At 44.1% G+C, this 27,557-nt stretch overlaps 1 protein-coding gene across 7 annotated transcripts in view; it reads right to left on the bottom strand.

Annotated features, from left to right (window-relative positions):
- Positions 1 to 10,077: 10,077 nt before the first annotated feature.
- The window catches only part of HACD2 (3-hydroxyacyl-CoA dehydratase 2), a 96,244-nt gene continuing 78,764 nt past the window's right edge, over positions 10,078 to 27,557 (bottom strand). For 3 of the 7 annotated variants that reach the window (XM_077990898.1, XM_077990899.1, XM_028843392.2), the window contains 3 exons: positions 21,462 to 21,583; positions 19,105 to 19,283; positions 10,078 to 13,494 (listed from right to left, as the gene is read on the bottom strand). In XM_077990898.1, the coding sequence (XP_077847024.1) occupies positions 13,412 to 13,494; positions 19,105 to 19,283; positions 21,462 to 21,583 (384 nt within the window). In that variant the 3' untranslated portion in view covers positions 10,078 to 13,411. 7 annotated transcript variants of the gene reach the window in all.

Below are 27,557 nucleotides of genomic sequence, written 5' to 3'. Positions count from 1 at the left end.
CAAAACAATTTAAAATATCATTTTAAGAAAAACAAAAACAAAAAGCCTACTGGCTGCCAGGATACAACCTCTCCTTTACGTCACTTGTTTACATGAGGGGCTCATGGTCCGATTGCGAGCCAATCCAGGCCTTCGCAAGACCCCAGGAGGGCAGAGTGTGTGTGTGTCAGGGAGGTGAGAACTGAGGACTCTGAGGAAGAAACATCCAGATTTCCAGAGAGAAGGAAACAGAGTAAGACCAATGCATTGCTACCAGAAGATGCAAAAGGGACGTTTGCCTTTGACTGCCGAGGTGCCTTCTACCAGCCCTTCCCTGTCACAGTGGGGCAGGGCCTTCAGCTCCACCAGAGGATATGAGGATACCCGTGCAGAGAGGGCTGAGGGAGACAAGGAGGAGGGATGCTTGGGGGCGGTGGAAGCCGCTCAGCTGGGCTGCTGAGGAGTGAATCACATTTCCATGTGATAGGTGCAGTTCACACTTTGTAAGGGAGCAGGGAGCCTGACTTTTCTAAATATACCAGGCAAGCCAAACAGCCACCTGCCTTGGGATTGACATTCCTGACAGGAGGCTGGGCAAGCCCTTGGATTCCATATCTGTAGGCTGCGTCTCAGGATGCTGCTCTGACTGGGGGAGAGTGGCTGAGGCAGGAGCTGGGCCGTCTAGAAGGTGCCCAGAGATATCAGTTCTCAGGTAAATACATGTAGGAACCTTGGGAAACCCTCACAGACCCAGATTAAGCTGTGCGAGCACAAGCTTCCAGAGGGGTTACTGGAAACTCCTGGTGGACTTTCCTCTTTCTGTTGCCCTCGGCCCTCCCAGGGCTGCCTGAAACAATGGTCCCTGGTTGTGTCCTCCAAGCGTATTCATGCCAGTATTCACGACATCCTCCTCAGGGCCTGGGAGGGTCCTCCCTAAATCCACAATTGCCTGGAAAGTCCCCTCCTGAGAGCACAGTGTGGGCAGCCCTGACTCTGCCTGCCTTGGCAGCAAGCTCAGGTTCCTGGAGGAGTAGGAAGTTACCTACTTGACTTACCCTGAAATGCCCTGCACGCCATCCTGCAGGCTGTAGGGTGGGGTGGTGGGGGGATGAGGAGCGGCTCCTATCCCTCTTTTTTTTTTTTTTGAGATGGAGTCTTGCTCTCTTGCCCAGGCTGGAGTGCAGTGGTGCGATCTCGGCTCACTGCAAGCTCCACCTCCTGAGTTCACACCATTCTTCTGCCTCAGCCTCCTGAGTAACGGGGACTACAGGCGCCGGCCACCACGCCTGGCTAATTTTTGTATTTTTAGTAGAGACGGGGTTTCACAGTGTTAGCCAGGATGGTCTTGATCTCCTGACCTTGTGATCCACCTGCCTCAGCCTCCCAAAGTGCTGGGATTACAGGCATGAGTCACCGTGCCCGGCCAAGTGGCCCCTATCCTCTTGGCGTCAGTTTCCAACTCTGTACAAGTGGAGGCTGGAGGTGACAATGCCAGTCTGAGGCCTCCTCCAGGCCTGGTATGGCATAGTTGCCTCGGGTACGATGTGGGCTGGAGGCTTGGGGTGCTGTAGGGGGTAGGGGCAGTCTTCCATGGAGCAGGTGGGGCTGCTCTTCAGCTTACTTTGGGCATGAGGCACAGCAGCCCGAGCTGTGGGCAGGCAGCGCTCAGGGTCTGCTGCTGGACCCAGAAGGGCTTTCAGGGAAAGCTGGGGCTTGATGAGCTGCCCTAATGCTGGGAAGAAGAGGCAGCAATGACCCAAAGAAATGTAGGCAATGTAGGCTTTAGGCTGTGGGCAGAGGTGCCCCTGGCATGGCCCACCCAACCCAGCCCTGGGGAGGGGGCTCGGTCCCAGGCTTCTGCAGATAAGGACCTGGAGGCCTGTGAGAATCTTGTGAGCAGATTCTGAGCTGCCAGCAGCTCTGCTAATGACCAGTACCTGAGGATGACACTGGGTCCCAGAAAAATGTGGAGCTCAGATGCCTAGTGCTCTGAATGCAGCCTGGGCTCCAGGAGGGGGGGTCCTCCCAGCACCTCGACGTCTTATCACATTCACTGTGCTTCTCAGGAGCCCCAAGGGCTCAGAGAGGACTCCAGTCTCTAAGGAACTTCTGCAACCTGTGAGAGGCTGCCTTGGTGGGCAACCCATATGATATTCTGCCACAAATGAGGCTTGACCCTGGAGGAGGGAAACAGTTGTGGGCTTTGGGGTCAGTGAGATCTGGTTCAAATCCTGAATCATTCCTCAGAGAGACTTCACCTGACCATACTTTCTAACACATTGCCTTTCTAGGTTTCTTCACAGTCCTTTAAACTACCTGATTTAATCATCTGTTTATGAGCTTCCTGACATCTCCCAACCCCCAGTGAAAGGCTGGGCCCTGAGAATACAGTGGGAAGCAAGCCTGGAGAAGTCCTTACCCTCGGGGAGCTTTCTGTCCTTGGTGGGCAAACAGGTAAGAGGCGGCATCGAGGACTGTGATGGGGAAACATGCTCATTGTCACAGAGCAAGTTAGCAAATTATTTAAAGTGTTTTTTTTTTTTTTTTTTTTTTGAGACAGAGTCTCGCTCTGTCGCCCAGGCTGGAGTGTAGTGGCGTGATCTCAGCTCACTGCAAGCTCCACCTCCCGGGTTCACGCCATTCTCCTGCCTCAGCGTGTAACTGGGACTACAGGTGCCTGTCACCACGCCCCACTAATTTTTTGTATTTTTTTAGTGGAGACGGGGTTTCACCGTGTTAGCCAGGATGGTCTCGATCTTCAGACCTCGTGATCCGCCCACCTCGGCCTCCCAAAGTGCTGGGATTACAGGCGTGAGCCACCGCGCCTGGCCTAAAGTGGTTTTTAAAAACATTATTATGTTTTTGTAGAGGCAAGGTCTCACTGTGTTGCCCAGGCTGGTCTTGAACTCCTGGGCTTAAGTAGTCCTCCTACCTCAGCCTCCCAAAGTGCTGGGATTACAGGTCACTGCACCCAGCAAATTATTAAACATGTTGCTGGACAACACTTATGCTAAAAAATTCTTCATTGTTGTCTGAAATTCTAATTTAGCTGGGCATATTTGTTTTGACAACCCTGGCACTGTGGGAGCGTCTAGGAGGAGCACTATAGCCAGTCCTGGGACCTGGAGCAGGTATTTCCTAGAGACGGGGGCCCCAGCCACACCTGAAGGATGGGAAGGAATTAGCAAGGTGGAGGGGGAGTGAGTCTTCCAAGTGGAGGGAATGTGGTGTACAAAGGCCAGGACGTGAGAGCCAAGCACCCTGAAAGCCTGATAGGCTTTCTCAGGATGGGGAGTGGAGGGGCTGGGGGCACAGGCAGGCACAGTTCGATGAAGGTCTTGGGTCATGTTCAGGAGTCTGGACTTTACCCCAAGAACAACACATTTACTGAAGGCTTTTAAGTGGAAAAAAAACATGATCATCTCACATTTTGTTTTGTTTGGGTTTTTAAATTTTGAGACAGAGTCTTGCTGTGATGCCCAGGCTGGAGTGCCATGGTACAATCTCTGCTCACTGCAACCTCTGCTTCCCGGGTTCGAGCAATTCTCCTGCCTCAGCCTCCCGAGTAGCTGGAACTATGGGCATGTGCCACCATGTCTTGCTAATTTTTGTACTTTTAGTAGAGATGGGGTTTCACCATATTGGTCAGGCTGGTCTCAAACTCCTGACCTCAAGCCTTGGCCTCTCAAAGTGCTGGGATTACAGGCGTGAGCCACCACGCCTGGCTACATCTTGCATTTTTAACAGTTGATTCTGGCTGCTCTACGGAGAATGAATTTGGGAGACCAGAAGTGGAAGGCGAGAGTCTGGTTAGGAGGCTTTAGCTACCATCCAGCTGAGAGATGATGGTGGCTTGGACAAGAAAGGAGGCAGTGGAGGAGGGAAGTGGATAGATTTGATAGATTCAGTCCATCCTCAGGAGAAAGAATCAATAGGATTTAGCTACTGATTCAAAGTGAAGGGGGCTGGGGGCCAATCAGGGAGCGGAAGAGAAAAAGTGACTCCCAAGTTCTTGAGCAACTGGAGGGTGGGATGCCATTCAGTGAGGTGGGGGAGACAGGAGGAGGGGAGGAAGAGGAAGAGGAAGAAAAGATTGGTGGCAGAGGAAGAGGAGGGTGCTTCATTTTGGATAGGTTGAGCCTTAGGTGCTCATGGAATACCTCAGTGGCAATGGCCAGCAGAAGTCTGAAATGATGCAGGTCTAGACCGAGGCCTGAACCACCAGCATGGAGATGCAGCTGGAAGCCACGGGAGCCTTGCTGCTCCTCTCCAGCTCCTGCTTCAGAAGTCTGCAAGGCCGGCTGGGCAAGGACAGGGCTGAACCAGACTCTCTGGACAGGAAGCACTGGGGCCTGAGCTCAACCCTTTCCCTAGTGCTCCATCCAGTGCGGCAGCTCCCCCTGGTCCTTGTGGATGCCTGACAGGTAGGAGTGTGGACTCCTGCAGCCTCGCTTTCTGATTTTTCTTAGATGGTTACAGGATGTCTCTCAGTTTTAAAGGGTTTATAACTGATTCCATTTTAATACAATGTGGGCAGAATAGAATACATCTACGGGCCAGATCTGCTGTGGGGACCACTGGTCAGGGGCCTGGCTTTCGAAGTGAGAGGAGATGCTGAACAAAACCCTCAGGATCAGGCGCCTTTAAGGCAATGTTCCCCCAAATTAACCCATAAGCCCCTGCATCAGAATCACCCATGAAGTGTGCCTAAAAATGGAACCCTAAGCTCTGTCTCTAGCAATTCAGATTCAGAAGACCTGGGGAAGGTCCAGGAATCTGATTTTAACTAGTGCCATAGGTGCACACTCAAGTCTGAGAACCTCTGAGTTGGGGGTTGGCAGGGGAGACAGAGAAAGGTTGGTTTAGGCAGGAGAAAACCAAAAGATCAGGCTCTCAAAAGAAAAGGTCATTTCAGGAAAGATGGCCGGTTGATGGGAAGGAAAGATGTCGGCTTCCTGGGAAGGATTCCAAAGTCCATCTTCATTCTTCTCCGACACATCTTTTTCCTCCCCAAGGAAGAGGAATGTGGATCTTAATGTTCAGTTCTGAGATTGTGATAGAGCTGTATTTGCTAGTGGGAGTGATGGAGCCAATGGGCACTAAGAGGTCTGTGCACAGGGCTTTGGTTCCCTTTTCTCTCTCTCTTCCTAAGTGGTAAGTGGAGCAGGGTCGGCTGTCTTCTTGGATGCTTTCCTGTCCTTCCTGGCCCAGGCCCCACCAGCCAAGCATGGTGGCACATGCACTCAATCTTTATGACTTTCTGTCCTGGAGCTGAGGGTGTGTCGGAGCAGCCTTTCTCCCCATTTCAGTGGATAAGAGCTAAGTGCTGGGATGGAGAATGAGATGGGATTGGGTGAGAGGTGAATTGAGCAGGTCTCACAGTTTCCTGTGCCTAAGCCACTACCTCTCACTGGTTTAGGAAGCAGAAGTGTTCTATGAGGTTCTGCCCAGACTAGCATAATCCTACCCTAGGGCTCAAGCCAGTTAATTGCAACACTAGTCTGCTTGCTTTCCATTGATTCTTTTGTATACAACTCCACTGGGAATGCATCGAGGAGAAATGAGAGTTCTGGGCTGGGACTGGGCATTGTTGGGCCCCTCAGTCTACTCCAAAACCGTATCATTATTTCTAACATCCAGCAGGACTGCACCCCAACTTCAACCATAAGACAGGGACTAAAAAGCGTGCAATGGCTTTCATAACAAGGTCATTAGTGACCTTGAACAGAGAGGGTAGATAGGAAAAGCCAGGCTAGAGTGAGACAGCAAGAGCGCCAGATAAGAAAGACAGAAGTGGGCCGGGCACGGTGGCTCACACCTGTAATCCCAGCACTTTGGGAGGCTGAGGCGGGTGGATCCCTCGAGGTCAGGAGTTCAAGACCAGCCTGGCCAACATGGTGAAACCTCGTCTCTACTAAAAATACAAAAATTAGCCAGGCATGGTGGTGCATGCCTGTAATCCCAGCTAGTGGGGAGGCTGAGGTAGGAGAATCACTTGAATCCGGGAGGCAGAGGTTGCAGTAAGCCGAGATCATGCCACTGCACTCCAGCCTGGGTGACAGAGCAAGACTCTGTCTCAAAAAAAAAAAAAAAAAAAAGAAGTGCTTCATAGGTGTCTCTTCCAGAGGACAGGAGAGAGGTGGAAGTAGGGGAGGACATGGGGTCAAGGCCAACATGGGAACTGCTGGCCAAGAGGAAGTACAGAGAGAGGGAGAATCAACAGAGTGAGGTTTGTGAGGAGGGGAAAGATAAAACCATCTGGAGCACAAGGTAGGGATTAGTTTTGGTGAAAGGTCACCCCATCCATTCTAACAGCAGGAAAAGGAAAGGATGATCCCAGCATGGGCAAGTTTATAGATCTGGTGACAAAAAAAGTTGAAGGAATTACTATCTGATGGCTCTGTTTTCTCTGTGAAATTGAAGGTAATATCCTGAGCTGACAGTAAGTAAGAGACTGAAAGATGAAGTTTAAAGGGAATCATAGATAGTGTCCTACGCAGGCAGTCCCAGGGTGAGGCCCAGCAGATTGATCTCAGCACCACGGCTACTGCCAGTCCCAGCCCAGTCTGCTCAGACAAGTTCACATCAAGTGGAAGCCTCCAGCTAGTGCTGCCGACACCTGGGTTCTCAGCCTAATAATTCAATTACCTATTTGAGGATGGTGATTTCTATATATTTTTAAAGCCCCAAGGGGCTGGGCATGGTGGCTCACGCCTGTAATTCCATCACTTCGGGAGGCCAAGGCAGGAGGATGGCTTGAGCTCAGGAGTTTGGGGTCAGCCTGAGCAACATAATGAGACCCCAGCTCTACCAAAAACCTCCAAAATTATTCAGGTGTGGTGGTACACACCTGTAGTCCCAGCTATGGGGGAGGCTGAGGTGGGAGGATTGCTTGAGCCCAGGAGGTTGGGGCTGCTGTGAGCCCTGATCATACCACTGCATTCCAGCCTAGGTTATAGAGCAAGACCCTATCTCAAAAGAAGAAAAAAGATCCCTAGAAACAACAGAACAGAAACAAGGGAAAATCTTCCTAGAGCCCAGGCTACACCTCCCACCTCTCATTTTTCCCCTTGGATAGGTCAATATTCCCTGATGGGGACAGCTGCCACCGATAGATTAGTATTTTTCAAAGTGTGTTCAAAGAACTTTAGCCCTGAAGACGTTTCAAGGATAAAGGTGAAAAACAGGTTTGGAAAATCCTGCATTAGCACTCCTCTTGATGTTGCATTCATATACAGAAAGATCTGAAACATTTAGCGGAGAGAAAACTTTAATTTTTGTTTCAGTGTTTTAAACCACAGACTCCTCTCCCTAACATGCCCATGTTCCCATGATCACTGGGAACTAAGAGTCTGTAGATTCCACTTTAACATATATTCATTAAATCAACAAATCACTTGAACATTACTATCAGCCCAGGCACAATCAACTAGTTGTGGTTAGTGAAGGACATTATTTGGTATATCCAAAGTGGTTGTCATTTAAACAACTCTCTCTTGAGGAAGATTTTCAGCCTGTTGAAGAGAGAGAATAATCTGTGGCATGAACAGAGGCATTTTAAATCTGTGAGAAAACTCACAGTCCAAGAGTCAAGTTAACTGAAATCCACAGGATAGACTGAACATGCTGCAGACAAGCATTCTCGGTCCAGACACCGCCTTATAAGGTGGCCTGACATTTTCTCATGGCCCAGGCCACCCTCCAAAAATATCCAGAGACAGAATGAGAGTGGGAACTGGCCTCCCCGAATGTTTCAAATACGAACAAGCAGGCTCTCCATGAAATAGGAGGGCTGACACCTGCTTTGCAAGCCGGCTCCAAAAGCACTCTGCTTTTCAAAACCAAGTAGTTGCAGGGTCTGTGATGGGGAGGAGGGCTCTGCAGCTGGGAGAAAATAGATTGAGCCTCGAAGCACGCACCCAAGTTGGTTTCTTTGCTCTAAAAAAAAAAGTGTTATTTCCTGTACTCCTCCAGAATATGCTTTAAAATCTCTTTGCTTTATATGGACAATAAAAGATCCGTGACCGATTTTCATTAGAGGGCTTCTGTCCCTTGCCATGTCCTTGGGATGAAGCCGTTTTCCAAACTCCTTTGGCTCGTAAGGCCCTGATTGCTTGTGAGGTGCTGCCCCCCAGCGGGAGAGTCTGGCTACGACAACACCGAGGGAGAAATAAAGATCCTGGCTTTAACCAAGTGCAGCCAGCATCTGGAAACACATCTGGATTGCCTCCACCCAAAGCCAAAGATAGATGTGAAAGCACTGTCATGGTAACAAGTCTGGAAGCTCTGGAATTAGGGAGCAGAAAGCGTGACTTCCAAACAAAAATATTTATGAAATGGGCACTGGGTGCTTATATACACAGCCTTTCACATTCTTATTTTTGCTCACCAAATGAGATTTTAGGGTGAATTGCCTTTTGTGGGAAGGATTATTTTTGGTATTGAGACTTGCCCTCATAGCACTAATATATCTTTGAATTAAAAGAAGTATTGGTCAAATGACCACATGGCTGTCTCTTCTAATCCGGTTCTGTTATAGGCAGAGAAATGTTAATAGGTATGGCTATTTTTGGTAATAGTTGCTTAGAACAGTTTCTTCACCATTAAACTGTATGACAAAGAGCCAGGCTATTTGTGAGGCTGGGATTTTTTTCCTTTCAATAATAAAAGGAATTGCAAAGCTAGTCCTCATTCTTGTTAAAGGGAACAGAAAAACACAGCAGTATTTTTGGAATGCTGTGTAACAGTAGGTCTCTTAATTATACCAATGCTAATTTGTCCAGGCTAAGGCTTATATTAACATAGTACACATAATTGCCACAAAATATGACAATGACAAATTGGAAAGCCCTGGTCTCCCATTACCATGCTAACATTGTAAAAGTTGTGTTTTCTGAGTAGCCTGTACTATTAACTTTACCATCTGTTCCTCAGTTTCAGTTGCAATACTTTTTTCATAAATGAAAAAGCCAACCTCTGAAGCTGAATAGGCTCTACACGAGGAGAGAGGTGGTCTAACCTCTATGCTGGGAACATCTAGACCGTAATCAGACAGCATTTAGAAGGGAAGTGTTCCCCTTTGGAACAAAGACCACACTCTTAGGCTGTGGTGATGATCTGAGAAAGAGCCGGCAGGCTCAGATGGGGAGCACATCACTGCTGCAGGCACCATGATCAAGAGGTCACTGGGAAAAGTAACTAGGACATACCCAGCACCGGAGGCCTAGAGCTAGATCAGCTGTGACCCAGCAGAGGACACCCCAAGGCAGTGTCCTTCCCACCACTTCTTACTGCCAGCCTGAGTGAGGGGGGCCGTTCCTGGGATTCCTGTGTTTGGAAGCATTTTCAGGATGAAGTACTTGAACTTCACCACATCTTGCTTTAATATAAGATCAACAGTGCTGAGCAACAGGATCTCCCCACTGAACTTCTGTTAGAAAAGTTACACTAACAGACTGGGCGTGGTGGCTCATGCCTGTAATCCCAGCACTTTGGGAGGCTGAGGTGGGTGGACCACCTGAGGTCATGAGTTCGAAACCAGCATGGTCAACATGGTGAAACCCTGTCTCTACTAAAAATACAAAAAATTAGCCGGGTGTGGTGGTGGGCGCCTGTAATCCCAGCTACTTGGGAGGCTGAGGAAGAAACATCGTTTGAACCTGGGAGGTGGAGGTTGCAGTGAGCCGAGATTGTGCCTTTGCACTCTAGCCTAGGCAACAGCAGCGAAACTCTGTCTCAAAACAAAAAAAGAAAAGTTACACTAACAAAACCCCAGCTTGTTATAAGACAAGGGTCCTGAACCCTGTGCTGTTAATATCTCAGATTCTCTGGTCACTTGCATGAGGAACCCCTTGTCCCTCTGCAGCCAGCTTGCAGACTGGCTTAGCCTGAAGACTGACTGGCAGGGAAGGACTTTTTGGAAACCTCTTAATATAGTCTGTCTTTCCTGTAAGTGCAGAACCATTATGAATAGCAGAATTAGATTTTAAAATTGTTAAAGAGCTGGAGTCCGTAATTGAACTGAAATTCTCCCATATTCCTGAAACACCACATTCAGGCCTACTGACTATGAAAAATCATTGCACTCACTGGTAGGTATTTCAAATCCAGGCAGAGCACACATCAGTTTATTTTGAAATGCAACACAGATCAGTATTTTATGAATACAACTTATTACCACATTAACATTATCAGGTAAAAACAGCTTTCAAATGCATGCATAGAAAGTTAAGCATAGTCTCTGGACTCCTTATTTCTAAATATACAAAAAATACATTTAAATTATATAATTTTAGTGAATCAAAGACTTATAAAATTACAATTTTGGTTTTCACAACATAGAAAAAATACAAAAATGACTATATATACGGTTGTATAATTTTTTACCCAAATTTCAAAGGAGCAGTATGTATTGAATTTAATGTTTTATCTGAAACTCAGAACTGCAAGTAATTTGCAGGCTGGACCACATCAATGCCAACCTTTTATTATAAATGAATAACCAAAAAAATAAGTGAAAAATGAGGGCATGATCTCTTCTTATACCTCTTCAACTCTCCAGCACCTAAACCTTTCCTGTCAGAAGTCTGCTCTGGAGACAGTTTTTCATCTGCAAGGCCAGTACTTTATTCCATGACTAACTCTCCATGGTGCCTCTAGGTAACGGTTGGTACATGTTAAATGAATGAGCCCAACCTCAGTAAACATAACGCAGCAAGATGCAGATTAGCAGTCTTTGCCGACAAAAGCACTACTGCGGACCTCAAAGAATTCTCTCTGTCAGAAGAAGGCCCCCACGGAGGGGATCTGAAACACACAATCAAGTGGGTAGTTGGGAAGATGATGCCTTTGACTATGCCCTGAAATGAAACCGCTAAGTCTGACAAAATACCCACAAAAACATGACATTCCTTGTTCACACTTTATTAAGAAGGTGTGACATTTGGTGGTGTGGTTGTTCTCAATTTATAAAAGAATAAATGACTTCAAAGGAGAAATGAATTCATGTTAGGGATAAAGAAACCAGTTAGAGAGGTTATTGAAGGACACAGTGACATGCCTTACTTATCTGCCATAAGTATTCTAAATGTTGATGTACAAAAATACACACTGGGGTTGAGACCCTTTTTGAAAAGGGAGCTGTGTGCTGTGTTCTCATTGCCAAAGTTCAATTCAATGCAACAGCACTGTTTGCAACAGAATGTTTTTCATAAGTAGTGACAAATTATAATAAAGCGGCCCAAATAAAACCCCCAGTCCAGCAACCCTGGAAAAGCTGCATTTTTCATCCTGACTTCTAGAATTTTCCCAAAAACAACTGAAAAAATCTAACAGAATAAAGTAGTATGACAAATATAACCCAAGTTGATTCTATTTTATAGTAGAAATACATTATGGAAGAATAAAACGAGAGAAAAGGCATGAAAAAATCTTTCCCACATATTTTGTCTATCAAATACAAGAATAGATTCTAATCTCAACACGCCCAAGTTGAGTGCTGACTTTAAGAAGCAGAATTTTAAAGTTCAATTCAAAAATAATTTATTACACACCTGCCTGCATTAAATTTTCAAACTTCTATAAAAATAAGCACTTAAAAATTTAGTTTTCCAGGGGCCGGGCACAATGGCTCACGCCTGTAATCCCAGCACTTTGGGAGGCCGAGGCGGGCAGATCATGAGGTCAGGAGATCGAGACCATCCTGGCTAACACGGTGAAACCCCGTCTCTACTAAAAATACAAAAAAAAATTAGACGGGTGTGGTGGCGGGCGCCTGTAGTCCCAGCTACTCGGGAGGCTGAGGCAGGAGGATGGCGTGAACCCGGGAGGTGGAGCTTGCAGTGAGCCGAGATCACGCCACTGCACTCCAGCCTGGGCAACAGAGTGAGACTCCGTCTCAAAAGAGAAAAAAAAAAATTTAGTTTTCCAGTATGAGTTTTCTGATATTCGCAATTATACTTTAAATGACAACTACTCAATAAGCTAAACTTTTAAAGTCTTAAAGTTCAACATCAACCCCCCCCCCAAAAAAAAAAAAAAAAAAGCTGCAGGGGGTGGGGGAGGAAAAAAGGCTCCATAAAGATACTGTGCTATTTAATACTTAATGGACATCTAAACTCGGGCTTTCACATTTTCATCCAACTCTTTCTTTCTTATTTTTTTTTCAGTTTACCTACAGTTGCAATACCAGCCCTTTCTTGAGGAGTTTTAAACGCATGGTTGAGCAATTAAATCATATGAGGATGTGACATGGATGAGATAATGTCGGTAGGACCAAACTATTTCTTGGCTGCTCCAACATGCGGAGATGATACTGCTTTTAGCTCATGATGGCCCAAGTGGAATGTTTTACTGCCTATGGACTTATAGCTTGGTGGAAATTAACATAGGACCTTAATTAGCAAAAGTATCCAAACAGAAGAGCGAATGAAAATTAAAAAATAAAACAATAATGGTGTATAAACCTATTCCTGAATGTTTTCTGACTACCTTTCTAAAGCAACACGTTCCATGTGCTTTCAGTAACAGAGCCTCCATTCCTACGTGGCTGGATCAGCTTCTTCAGGGTCATCAGTGCATCAGTGAGAACAGCTACTGGCAAACACGTTACTCAGAGGTGTTCTGAGAACAGTGCTGTGAAAAGGACTTGTCGCTTATGAGCTATTGAGCTCCCCCTTTCTGAGACCTGTCATTTTGTTAAGATATGATTGAGGCTGAGCTCCAGATAAGATATATTCTTTACGGTATACACATACTTATTAGATTCAAGCACGTTTCTTAGTGGCAGGCAGTAATGACTCAATTTAAAACAAACAAAAGGGTTCTAAGTTGTTTTCTGATTATAGGCACTACCCCGAAGCTTCATAGGCATATACATTTTATAATTCATTCATTAGATACGAGGGGATAGGTCCCAGCCATAACTTCAGAGCATTCCAGAGAACAGAGTTTGCCGCTTCAAAAATACAAATAATTTCCAGCATGCAGTCAAGCACTTTGACAAGGGAATGCTAAACACACTGCAGACTGAAACATAACTATACTGCAAGCTGGGCTATTCGGTTGGTACGACTTCATTATTCAGACTGTAACTCTCAAGTACTTAGTGTTACAGGTCTTTACTGATCAGATACATGAAGGACACAGAAGGACATAAAATGTCAAATCCCTTTCTAGTGCCATCATAAATATTAGGAACTTCTGGTTGAAAGAGCATGCTGAGATGAACTGGCCAGGGTGTTTTATGTAACAATCTTTTTCTAAAATAAAATCTCAGGCCCACGTGACACTGGATTTTTGTTTTAGTTTTGTTTGAATATTTTAAAAATAGTTCTTACTTATTTTCTATGAAACGTATTGGAAACTCAAAAAGTCTGCAGCATTTTTTGATCATTGAAAAGTTTGTTTTGGTGGGAGGTGCAGAAAGCAGGAACTATTCAAATTTCTTGTGCTCTTCAGTATGAGAAAGGATCTTTCTTCTCTGGTGTATCATGTGGAAATACAACTGGGGAAAAACTGAAAAGAAAAGAAAAGTTGGTTAAGAGGATGGTTTAAAATTCCATGCTCTATTTAAAGCATATGAACTTGAGGTCCTCTCTAACCCTCTGACTAATTTCTCATCCAGCAACCAAGGAAGGTAACAAAGTGGGCTTGGGGAAAGGGAGAAAAAACACAGAGAGACTTACCATCTTTCTTTTCCTGCTTTAGCTGAGGGAAAAAGTGGTGTGGAATACAGTGACAGACACTATTGTCACTATCATGAGCTATCTCGATGCCACACAGCAGCCAAATAATATTCTTTCATGTATTATCTCCACATTTATTCTGACTAACTTCACAACAACCAGGTGAAGAATTCTAGTGATGAAGTTATTATTCCTATTTCAAAGAGGAGGAATTTGAGCTCCAGAGAGGGTGAGCAACTTGCCTGGGGTCTCATAGTAAGTCCCAGACATAATTGGGACCAGGCTCTTGGCTCCTGACCCTCAGCCTAGCCCCATCTGGTCCCAGGACAGGTGGTTCTTTGGGAAGAACAACCTCTCTTGGGAAGTAGTTTTGGGTAAAGACTTGAGGAGGAGGAGGAGGAATGCCACATTTGCTTTGAACACAACTAAGCTAGGTTTGGATGTTTAAAAAAAAAAAAAAAAAGGCCTTATGAAATGCAAGCCAGTGTCTTAGGCACTGGGGATTCTTCTGTTCTTGGTCATTTCACAGAATACTTCAAAAAGCACTGGTTCTCAAATGAATGGGGTGGTACTGCCTCCCTCAGAACTATTTGGAACTATTTCGATAGTTTGACTATTTGGAAATAAGGGAGAAAGGGAAAGGGTACTGGCAGTTGGCATATGAGACCAGGGATGCTAAAACATGCCACAATGTATGACAGTACCCACTACTAAGAAGTATCCCACCCAAAATGCCTATAGTGTCCCTCTAGGAAATACCAGTTTCAGCCACCCAGACTTCACAAGGTTACTGTGTGTAAACAACTCCAGGTGAAATGCTCTTTGTTGTACAATACCCTTCCTCTCCTCATCTCTCCAACAGCTCCAATCTTTATTTTATTGATATTACTTTTTTAGACAGGGTCTTGCTTTGTCACCCAGGCTGGTGTGCAGTGCTGTGATCTTGGCTCATGGCCTGGACCTCCTGGGTTCAGTCAATCCTCCCGGCTCAGCCTCCTGAGTAGCTGGGACTACAGGTGCAGACCACTTCACATCTGACTAATTTTGCATTTTTTGTAGAGATGGGATCTCCCTATGTTGCCCAGGCTTGTCTGGAACCCCTGGGGTCAAGGGGTGTGCCCACCTCAGCCTCCCAAAGTGCTAAGACTATAGGCATGAGCTACCAAGCCCAGCCCAGTCTCTCTTTTTCAGACGCATATTTTTGGAAGATAATTTCTACTACTCCCAACTCTCTCCTGACAAGTTTCTTCCTTTTTAAATGGGTTCCAAGCTGGCCAAATTTCAAATGATCCTCCCAAAGCACGCCAGGACACCAGTGCATGTGTGACAAAGATCTGCCAACCTGCAGAGGAGGCAGCATGTGGAACAGGGCTGCCGTCCACGCCATTGCTACTGCCAGGCAGGACGCTGTTCACAGGAAAGACCTCACTTAAACATGTAATTCAACAGGCAGAGAACTATTTTGGCATGAAAGCCAGAAAATCTGACAAGCTCTATAATCTAAAAACTGGAAGTCAAGATATAATTAAACCATAAGGAATGTTAATTGTAATCATTTAAAAATGTGGGGCCAGTCCCATTTCTATAGATTTTCTGTAGCGAAGGGAAACTGTGAGCTGGGCATGCTCAAAACCTTCCACTGGTTGCATTTGTGTTCACACAACCGGCAGCTGCAGCCTCACAGCTGGCTCAGATGGCCCGGGGGAGAATAATGACTTGGAAGCTTTGCATTAAGCCCTTGGTGGCAGTTCAAGGAAGGAGATGGCCATGCAGACCTTCATTTCCATGGGCAGGGCCTGCCACCTACCAGAGGGGTCAGATGATGGTGCTTTCACTCCTTTACATCTCCCAGAGATTCCTCGGTACCCAGAGAAAGGAATGTGGATGGGAGGCCAAGGGCCTAGGGTGCCTGGCCTATTCTCCACAGTTCAGGCAGTGGCCTTCTGGCTGACCAAAACTGTGATTCTGTCTCCATCTGAATCACCTACATGTTCAGACTGAACCCGACCATGACACTGAAAGCTTTCCAGATGCATGGCTGCTACTTTTAACAACATGAGCTACACTGAGGAATAATAGCACTGAAAAAACCCCTCAACCTGAGAACAGGCTATTGAGAATTCCACCTTCTGTTCTCCCAGTTCAGGGGACACAGAATGGGGACACTGCTGGGCACGTGTGTGTGTCGGTCCCTGTGTGTGGGGGGTCAGCGGGGTGTGGGTGCTGCTGGGCCCTCCTTTCTTTAAGAAGATGGCCAGCCCTCTTGGGGCTCTCTTCCCCTCTGGGGAGAGAACTGTGGAGGGCGAGAGCACCAGATACGCTCTCTGCCTGGGCCAAGTCTCCTTGGTTGCTCTAAAAATCAGAGGTGCTCTAAAAAGCATATGAACTTGAGGTCCTCTCTAACCCTCTGACTAATTTCTCATCCAGCAACCAAGGAAGGTAACAACCAAGGAAGGTTACGGTTACTGACAACCCGGAAAGTGCCAGCTTCTCCAGGTCCTCACCCCTCATCAATGTATCTTGCCCTTTTTTGGCTCCCTCCCCCATAACCAATTTTCACCAATTTGGGGGTGGAATGTAAACAGGCCGTAGACATCTACTGAGTCCTGCAGGGACTGTGTTGTACTAATCCTGTATATACTGCAACTACAGCAGAATAGGACAGGAGCACCTGGCCAAGGCACCCCAATATGAGGAGACTCCTGGGGCCAAGTCTCATGAGCCACAATTTAGGCTATGTGTGCAACAACGCAACAATGGATGAGGCCCATGAAAAGGAGGTGTTACTTTATATAATACATGTGTATCATCAACTTGCCATTAAAGATTAAAAGAACACTACCTTGTAGAAAGAAAACCAAATTTGTTAAAGGAGACTGCATGTTAACAGCAACCTCCTAATTCTGCATTTTCTTCTGATAAATATAAAGCTTTGGAAAGTTGGAAACGTGCAGCTGGCCAGAATGAACTGTACACTCTGGCCTCAACAGTAACAACCTGAACCCCTGAGGACATCCAGAGCTGCTGGCTCAGGCCAGAGCACAGTGAGGCCAGCAGGCACCAGGTGACTCGCATCAGGAGAGGTGGTCTGTGTGCCATCTTGAACCTGGGGGAGGAGTCCGAGGTTTGCAGGGAATCTTTTAATCATTATTTGAGATCCACCCTTTTCCCTGGTCTACAAGAGGTAAGCTGCCTTAGAAAAAGAAATTATGTTAGACTTTAACTGAGCCAAGTTCTCTTACCAAAAGGAGGCTGGGACTGCAAGGGGGAATTACTTAAGGTAAAGAAAGCAGACTTCTGTTGGGAGGAGAGTCCTTTCCTACTCTCTAAAACAGGGGTACCCAACCCCTACCTGTTGGAACCGAGCTGCACAGCGGGAGGTGAGTGGTGGGCAAATGAGCATTACTGCCTGAGCTCTGCCTCCTGTCAGACCGGCTGTGGCTTTGGATTCTCACAGAAGTGTGAACCCTGTTGTAAACTGCACATTCAAGGGATCTAGGTTATATGTTTCTTATGAGAATCTAATGCCTGATGATCTAAGGTAGAACAGTTTCATCCTGAAACCATCCCCTGCACCGCCCAGGGAAAAACTGTCTTCCATGAAACTGGTCCCTGGTGCCAAAAAGGTTGTGGGGACTGCTGCTCTAGAAGACAACTGGCTCTGGGGTCAGTGTCTTCTCTTTCCTCTATCTCTTTCAAGACCAAGATGAAAAGCTCACAGCAGTGGGTTTCCCTCAGGAACGCTATCGTCATGGAGGCCGCATGTGGTACCCAGGCAGTCACTACACCAAGAGCTCAGAAGGAAGAGGCAAAGCTCAGCACTGGTTGGCTACCAGAGCACAAAGAGACAAACATGCAGACAGATGGAGGCTGCCCTGGGGAGTAGTTCCTGGAAGGAAGCCCTGCTTCCTAGAGAGGTTGGAAGTCTTGCAGGAACTCTCAGGTAGGAACTCCTAGATTTTTGTCAATGTGGAAGCAGCTTGTTATGGATCTGATTTCATAAAAACCTCCCTGCCCCTCTCTCAGTCACCCAGTATGGTACATGTCTCCTATTCATTTGACCATGATGAATTCAAATAAAGCCTGTGGTGCCCACTGGGATAATATGTGTTAGTTACTCTGAGTGTGGTAAAACTGCAACTGTGAACTGCTGCTCTAGAGACTGGAAAATGAAACTCTTAAAAAAAACAAAATTAGAAAGGTGAAAAACGATTAGTTAATTTTTATTACGTAAACATTTAGATGATTTCACATTTATCGTCTGTTGGAAAATCAACTACTTTTTATATTTGAAGAGAGATGGCCTCTGGTTGCTATGATTCCAGCACTAGAGAGGAGGACTCGATCATGAATAAAGAGTGGAAAATGAATCATGAAGCAGAACTGTATCCAAGAATTTCTGCAAGATAAACACTCACATGAAATCTAGATGTAGTTTTTTTCTCACAAAGCATGAAATGCAATTTTCCACAGAGGGACACAAGCATGTCACTTTGTTAGGATGATTCATTCTGGTGATGCCGTGGAATGAAGAGAAGTCCAACCCTGTCTGAATTTAACCTGGGGTTTAGGGAAGAATATAGCATCTTTTCTAGATTAAAATAAGATTCAGAGTTACAATGGTTATAGAAATAGCTAAATGAGAAGAACCACTAACATTGTATGTCCTTGGTTATAAGAAGACTTTTGGTATGTAGAAATCAATCATAGGATTTATAATTGAACATCAGAATTCCAGCATAGGACTAAACTCTTCATCCTCAGAAAGTAGGGCTCACTTCACAGAGACATCAAACGTGTCTTTTTCTCTGTCACTGAATACACTGATAGGCACATTTGATTATCCATATACTTAAATCTTCAGCAGTACTATTAAAATAATTAAAAACCATCTTGAAGAGAACACTGTGTCCCAATCAGTGCTCAACAAGAAAATGAAAAATGTGGAAAAAAATAAATCTATTATTATTTTGTTATGTTTCTAGTTAACTATCAATCAATTCAAAATGAAGTTAAATGTCTATTTCGATATAGTAACCAATGCAAAAGTCTTTTTACCATGTTTTTCAAATACCGTAACAAGCAGTTCTTAAGAGAGAGAAAACTACAATCAAGGTAAGGCCTTTAATGGCTTTTTTGTTTTCCATTCAGTACTTTCCCCAATATATACTTAACCTAGCCTGGTACTCAGTTTCAAACCCACATGCTGAGAAGGGCTGCATTTTGGCAACTGTATTGAGAAGGGTTCATCTTTATTCAATTACTACTGGAAAAAATTCCCTTTGATAGTCAGCATTCAAAAAAACCAAGAAGAATTCCCAATAAATGAGATTTACATTTACTTGGATATAGTGCAAAACCAGTCAAAGATATTTAACTCTAGTTATTGTAGAGCCAAATTTTAAAACATAATTAAATATATGCATAACTGTTTACTTACTTGGAATGTAGGAGATCATTATTAGAATCAGGAATGCATGGTAGTCAAAAGAGAAATTGTATTTGTTGGGTAAACTGATGGAATACAGGCCAGCTTGTCTGACAAAGGGCAGAGCTGCGTATATTGTGAGCAGTTCTCCTGACACTCCCATTGGGTACAGCACAATGAAAAGTGTGTACCTAAAGCAAAACAAAATATTCATTACTGAGGCTCAAAGTCAGCTTTAGGAGGAAGCTGCACTTCCCACCCTTCTAATCAGTCCTGGTCTTTTAGAAAATGATTGTTTATACATTTTCCTGTTTACCTGCTATTCAGATTCAGGTTTTACAAGCCAGTTTTTGAAACCAGCCTACAGCAGGTATATGTTTCCAAATGGTCTAACGACAAAATAAAGTCTGTTCAGGCAGCCTCAAAATTTGGTCTGATGAAATAAACAACTCTTCAAAATTATGCTCTAAAATAACTAAAGTGATGCCAAATGCTGGTAAAGTAGGGGAACTGAGTCATGGTTTATATTGAAGGGTCCTGCCCTGTGGGTCTTGGGATGGGGTTGGGGTGGTGGTGGCAGAGGTGTTGGAACATGTGGTCTAGGAATTCCACACCACACGCAAAGACTGAACAACAACAAAAATAGCACAAACATCTGTATACTGCTACTATTTTTCAAATGTTTGTACGTGCTATTGTGAAAAATTAAATATATGCAATTAAAAAAATTTAAAATTCATAATAGCTTTTGGTTACTATGTAATTTTCCAATCAAAACACCCCACAATTATGATTATCGTCACATGGGAGGGGAATTTGCATAATTTTTCTCTCTTTAAAATGAGTTCTCCACATTCCTCAAAGAATTCAGAGAGCAGTCACTGCCCTATGGAACTGTAAGCCGCTGTAAGTATTGCTAAAGGAATCATCAGCTCAGACTTTCAACAGCCTTTGGCTGTTTGTGGCTCACAATGTGCAACAGACTACAAACTTCTGTGTATAGGAATTGTGTTGAAGATCTCTGAAGTGGAAGGGAAGACATATTCCCCACTGCCAATTTTAGCCACACTAAGTAGGATGGTGGAAAAAAATCTTTCAGAGGCCGTGGAGAACAGTGAACGAAAGAATCTTTCTCCAACAGTAAAATCAGGGCTTGGTCAACAGACTTCCCTAACAATCAGGGTAAACAGCTTTCACAGTGGCTGTCCAGGTTGGTTAGTAACTGCTCTGTTTCCCATTCTTCCCCTTTCCTAATAAAAATGTTCATTGCAAATGAGAAAAACAATAAAAATAACAAAGGAGTTCCCATACTCGAAATGTTGGAAACAATCGGATTATGTCCCTAATTTAATTATTGAACTCATAAATAGTCTAGGAACCACTGCTTTCCTTCCACCAAATAAGACGTTTCAGCTCCAGGGACAACTGGATCCTTGTGCTTTGTCACTCTCCCTCAAAGTCTTTCCCAGCTCAGGAAACTGCCTACAACTGTCTCATGGACTCATTAAGGTAAGCAGATGAACTACTAGCCTTTTACCAAAGTCATCATTACTTGTAAAAACAAAGCAAAATAACAGCGATACACTAAAACTGCCATGTAATGCTTGTTATTACCTAAAAATTAATTTAAGAGTCACAGCTTCTTGGCAAAATTGAGACTAGGAGAATAGGACTCGGTTCAAAAACACCCATCACAATGGCAGAAGCTCATCAGTAAAATGTGATGATATGGACAAAAAAGGGATGTTACAGCAAATCTCTATTGATTGCTACTTGGTGATGAAATTTTTTTTTTTTTTTTGAGATGGAGTCTTGCTCGGTCGCCCAGGCTGGAGTGCAGTGGCCGGATCTCAGCTCACTGCAAGCTCCGCCTCCCGAGTTTACGCCATTCTCCTGCCTCAGCCTCCCGAGAAGCTGGGACTACAGGTGCCCACCACCGTGCCCGGCTAATTTTTTTTGTATTTTTTAGTAGAGATGGGGTTTCACCGTGTTAGCCAGGATGGTCTCGATCTCCTGACCTCGTGATCCACCCGTCTCGGCCTCCCAAAGTGCTGGGATTACAGGCTTGAGCCACCGCGCCCGGCCAGTGATGAAATTTTTTTAAAAAAGAAAATACTGTATAATTTAATTGAAAAGAACTGAGTCCAATTAAAATAATTTAAGTAAAATATAAAAACCTTAAAACAGTATTTCCGTTAGTCAAAGTTAAGTACAGAGTCCTATTCTGATGAAATCTACAGACAAGATTTCTACCCAACCCCTGTATCAATTTTATTTTTAGAAACTTGGAGGCAATATTTAGGCAATAAAAGGTAAATGCAATGACAGACCATTTCAAAAGTGAGCCTTCATTCCATGTGCTTTTTTACCTGGCCCATTTGATGAGGTAAGGCAGATGGTTTAACAGACTGAATGTATAAAAGGAGTAACGGATGATTTCCGTGATCGTCCAGGCAATAACAAACAGGAGGACACTGTCTTCACTCTGTACCTGAAGGAAGAGGAAAACAAAAGAAAAAAACCACACAGATAACGTTAATGAAGACAGTGTGCAGCACCCGGCAGAGCCAGGGAGTGAGTCGGCACAGCTGCTGGTCTCTATCCTCAGGGCCCCTGTACAGCAGAAAGAGCTTGTGTGTAAAGGAGCTGGGGCCTAGGATGACAGCTGTGTACATTCCAGAGATGAGGGCCAAGTGCGAAGGGCCTCAGTCACCAGGAGCGAGAGCAGCAGGGCAGGGTAACAAACACGAGAGGTGGGAGTTTTGCAGGTTTGCCAGCCTCATGCGGAGAATGTGGACTGATGTCAGTGGGAGCCAACAGCAGTTAGGTAAGGAAGGTGGGAGGGCAAAGTGGTGGAGAGCTTGGGATCCATTACCAAGAATTTTTCTTGATTTGCGTGACAGCTGCGAACTCAAGACAATTTCAGAAAAGGGGAATGTAAGGATTAAAGCACAACTGGGCTGGGTGCAATGGCTCACGCTTGTAATCCCAGCACTTTGGGAGGCTGAGGTGGGTGGATCACATGAGGTCAGAAGTTTGAGACCAGCCTGGCCAACATGGCGACACCCTGTTTCTACTAAAAATACAAAAAATTAGCCAAGTGTGGTGGCATGTGCCTGTAATCCCAGTTACTCAGGAGGCTCAGGCAGGAGAATTGCTTGAACCCGGGAGGCGGAGGCTGCAGTACGCCACTGCACCACAGCCTGGGTGACAGAGTGAGACTGTCTCAAAAAAAAAAAAAAAAAAAAAAAAAAAAAAAAAAAAAAGCACAACTGAAGATGAGGCTAGCTCACAGAGCCAGAAGAATTCCAGTGAGGGGAGGGCTGGGGACCATCTGCAAGGCAAGGGCCCATTTATTTCCTCCCATTAGAGACTTCTTCCCCCAGAGGAGGCCTGCATTAACTCCTCTATGATTAGGGAAGCTTCCACACTGTTCCCAGGAGGCAGTTAGAGCCAGAGAGCTTTGAAATCTCCAGCCTCCTCTGAAGTTGCTTTTATGCTGAAAAAAACAATAAAGGTTTAAAAGAGCCCCTAGGTGATTTTTAAGGAGGTTTTCTCTTGTATTGAAAATTTACTGCTGTGGCTTTAACTTTCAGCACCTCCCCCAACCCCTTCCCAGCTGGGTTTGTAATGAACTTTTGTGCTTGAAAATCAACAAGAAATACCCTTGCACCCTAATTCATATTAGTTTCCATATATCCAAAAAAACAAAAAAACAGTCCAAGAGTCGGACATAAATAAGAAATCCCACCCCATAAACCGAACAAATCTTGACAAGATGGACTTTCTGTCCCATTCCTAATACCTAATACAGCGAGGGAATGGCATTCTAGCCTTAACTTTTGCTTCTTTCCATTTGCAATGTTAATAGTTTTTAGCACTTATATTCTTCCTCAGAAAGTGTACATGGAGCGATCCACCTACACAATGAAATAAGTAGTCATTTACATATCTATTAACTAAATTGCTCTGACAAAGAATTTCATAAATGCAGTCACTATTCTCTAAAAATAATAAGAATTTCATACTGTCAAGAGCAAGAGTACTTTCTGTTTTCCTGGTGCTCTCATATTAGCCAAAGTAAAGCAAAAGCCAAACACCTCTAAAGCTTTCATGGAGAGATTTTTCAGTCTGTCTCCAAATCCTTACTTGAATCCATCTATAACAAAATATAATATAAATATAAAAGCACACTTTGCTTTTTGATGTATTTTATAATCCTCCTTAAGGAGATATGTTTTTACAGTTATGAGTGGAAGCCTTGCCTAAAGAGCTCTGGGTTATAATAGGAAGTTCCTTTAATATTTTGTACTGTAAACATCTTGAAAGCAGGGAACGTGTTTTATTCATCTTCTGTTTTCCAAAAACACTGTGCTTTTCACAAGTAAGAGCTCAATAAATAATTGCGGAGTAAATGAATTCAGTCCTAATTGGGTTACTCCGAGACTCAGTTGCCTTCTTTAAGGTGCCTGATAGTTTCTGTGTAGTCTTAGTGACCTTCAAATAGGCAAAAACAAACAAACAAAACTTGAAACCCCCCCAAACCTCCTGCTTTGACCCAGCCTAGAGGTTGGTTATTATTCACCTCCCATCCATCCCCAAGTTAGATCTTAGCCAAAAGAACTATGACAAACTCAGACTAAGTATGAAAGCAGTCTGTTCCCAGAGTCTAGCTGTGAAGACGATGGCATAAGTCTTTTTTAAAATACTAGGGATGCAGGAAATGACCATTTTGTGCAAAATGATATCTTCCAATCAATAGGAAATGTAACATTGTTATCAAGAAGGGATTTGGATAAAGAGATTGACATTATGTGATTTATAGATAATTATAAACCAATAACACAAAACGGGCAGTTAAAACCAGTATGATCAATGAGACTCGAAGAGATATTTGTACACTCATGTTTATAGCAGCATTATTCACAACAGTCAAAAGGCAAAGAAACCCAGGTGTGTACTGATGGATGGATAAGCAAGATGTGGTCTATACATACAATGGAGTATTATTATATACATACAGTGGAGTATTATTCAGCCTTAAAAGGGAGGAAATTCTTACACATGCTGCAACATGGATGAACCCTGAAGACATCATGCTAAGTAAAATAAGCCAGTCACAAAAAGGTGAATACTGTGTGATTCTACTCATATGTGGTACCTAGGGTGAGGCAGAGACAAAAAGTAGAGACAGAAGGTTGCCAGCAGCTGGGAAGATGGGAAATAGAGAATTATTGTTTAATTGGTATGGAGTTCCAGTTTGGGAGGATTAAAAAAGTTCTGGAGATGGATGGTGATGATGGTTGTACAACAATGGGAAAGTATTTCTGCAACTGAACTATACACTTAAAAGTGGTAAAATGGTAAATGTTATATGTATTTTACCACAATAAAAAATAAATGAAAAAACCCTCCAAACAGCCCTCAGTAACATAAATTTAATAAGTCTAAATGTAATTACATGACTTAGCAACAACAAAATGACTCCAAATCAGAATGGAGAAGACCCACCTTATGAAATCAAGAGATCTGGAGTCTTTGGTGAACCATAAGCCTCACAGGAGCCAACAGGGTGTGAAGTGGCTGTTCAAACAAACAACACTCCAGGATTCAGCTACGTTAACAGTCTTATCCCAAGTACTACACTGTAAATAGATGAGACCCCACTTAGGGAACAGAGTCTGCTAGAAGAACTCCTCAACTAGCAGAGCTGACTTTGGAAATGGAAAGAGAGGGTAAGTACTTTAAAATATGTAAAAGGATACCATAAGCAAGAGGCAGATGGACATGAGACTAGTAAAACTGGCAGGGAGTAAAATGCTGGGTTCAACCTAAGAAAAACTGAGTAACAAACCAAGTGACTAATCACATAGGCCACCGCAAAAAAGTCGTGTGCTTGTAGGCCCTGGACACATCCCAACCAAGACTGCCCAGGAAGGTCCTACAAAGGACAGGGGGCCGAGCTGGCCTGGGGCGGCCAGGGCTGCTGCTGTTCTTTGGAAAGGTGTGTGCCCATGATCCCTCCACAGGCAAGGCGTGAAACGCTGGCTAATACTGACTTCCTTGCATGAGCTGAAATTTTTCTAGTTGGTGAAAAAAATGGGTAGAAGTTTTGATGTTTCTTAAAAATAATTTTTCTTTCATCCAAAAGGCCAGAGAGGAGAGAATAACTGACAAGCTCTCCTGTCATCATTACTGACTGCTGAGCATGTGAAATGTGAACAGTTCTCTGGCTATTATTCCCTGCTTGATGGCAAGGTCTTCAAGGGCCCAGGTCTCATCATTTGGCTTCCTCAGTCCCGACACAGGTCTGGACACAGGGATGTGTGGAATCAACGCCCCTTAAATCGGATGATAACTTATATTTTTCTTTTCCTCCCCATTTTTTTTTTTCTTTTTTTGAGACTGGGTCTTGTTCTGTTACCCAGGCTGAAAGGCAGCAGCACAATCACAGCCCACCATAGCTTCAACTTTCAACCTCCCAGGACAGCCTCCTTGGGACTGATCCCCCCGCCTCAGTCTCAAGAGTAGCTGGGACTACAAGTGCGTGCCACCACACCCAGCTAATTTTTTTCTTATTTTTTTGTAGAAATGGGGTTTCATTGTGTTGCCCAGGCTGGTCTTGAACTCCTAGACTCAAGTGATACTCCCTCCTCGTCCTCCCAAGATGCTGAGATTACAAGTGTAAGCCACTATACCTGGCCACTTTTCTATTTTGAAAGCAACAATTGGGAACATTTTTATAGTAAGTGGGGAGCCTCCTTTCTATTAAGTGCCAGTGAGTCATCAATAGCCTCACAGGAGTAAGAAAAGCTAATTTAGCTTAGGAGGGGTTTTCTGAGGGGCAAAGGATTTGGATTATAAGAAGTTCTACTCAGCTGCTTTTTGAATTTATAACTAGAAACATATAAACATATGATTTTATTAATTATCAAGAATAAGAGGTTTATGGCTGAAGGGCTCATGCCTATAATCCCAGTGCTTTGGGAGGCTGAGGCAGGAGGATCACTTGAGGCCAGGAGCTGAGATCAGCCTGGACAGCATAGTGAGACTCCGTTTCTACAATAAAATTAAAAAGTAGCCAGGGTGGTGGTGCACACCTGTGGTCCTACCTACTTGGGAGGTGAGGTGGAAGGATTGCTTGAGCCCAGGAATTTGAAGTTAAAGTGAGCTATGATGGTGCCACTCAACTCCAGCCTGGGTGACGAGCAAGACCCTGTCTCTTAAAATAAGAAAAAAGGAGGTTTAATAAGTCTGCTTAAAGATTTTAATGCAAATGTTCGTAGAGTATTAGTCATAATTGAAAAGTGAAAACAACCCAAATATCCATCGACTGGTGAATGGATAAATGACATCTGATAGATATACCTGTACACTGGAATACTATTCAGCAACGTAAAGGGAAGAAATATTGACACATGCTACAACATAGACAAACCTCTAAAACATTATCCTGAAAGAAGCCAAATGCAAATCATCATACATTATATGATTCCATTTATATGAAATATTCAGAAAAGGCAAATCTAGAGACAGAAAGTAGATTAGTGGTTGCCAGGGGCTGGGAGTGGGAACTAATTATAAAAGGGCATAAGGTCTCCATGATGTGCTTATTTCACATTGCATCCCTATATCAAAACATCTCATGCACCCCATAAATACAGACACCTACTATGTACCCACAAAATTTTTAAAAAATAAAAAAAAATTTTTTAAAGGGTATGAGGGATCATATTGGGGTGATGGAAATGTTCTAAAGTTAGATTATGGTGACGGTTGCACAGCTTGGTACATTTACTAAAAACCATTTAATTACACACTTAACATGGCTGAATTTGGTAAATAATACTTCTGTAAAGTTATTTAATAAAAAAATATCTGGGAGGTTGAGATGAGAGGATAGCTTGAGCCCAGGAGTTCGAGACCAGTCTGTGCAACATAGTGAGACCCCCTCTCTTAAAAAAAGAAAAAAAAAGGAGTTTTCTTTAATACATATTATTGCCTTTTAAGAGAAAAGGGACATTTAGAGCAAAGAGGGAGAAGGGAGATGATGAAGATTTACCAAGGATTTCTAAGAAGAGGGAGACAAAAGCCAGGTTTAGGATAGGTTGCCAAAAATGCCATAAAGCCATGTTTCGAAGTTGCACGTTCAGAAAGATGGGCACAAATCGGGGAGTGGGTACCATGAAGCCCTTCCTGTTAGGGAATCTTCCTTTGCCTGGCATAGTGAGCTGTGTATTGGATACTCCACGCTGCAGACGGAAGGTTTCCACCCCCTGCTCTAAAGCGAGGGAGGAGGCGGCTGGGTGTAGGCGGCTTGTGTAATTTAGCCAAGGGAGTTTACATAGAAATTCAAGCTGGAGAAACAAATGGGTGCAAGAGAAAAACCTTTACACACAAATAGCATCATATGTTTGACTTTAAAAGGCACAGGGAGTATCAGTACATGAAAAGCTGTCATTTTT

The sequence above is a fragment of the Macaca mulatta genome, chromosome 2, assembly GCF_049350105.2.
Source record: "Macaca mulatta isolate MMU2019108-1 chromosome 2, T2T-MMU8v2.0, whole genome shotgun sequence".
Taxonomy (NCBI): Eukaryota; Metazoa; Chordata; class Mammalia; order Primates; family Cercopithecidae; genus Macaca; species Macaca mulatta.
The sequence above is the reverse complement of the archived record's forward strand: the minus strand, read 5'-3'. Positions and strand labels throughout refer to the sequence as shown.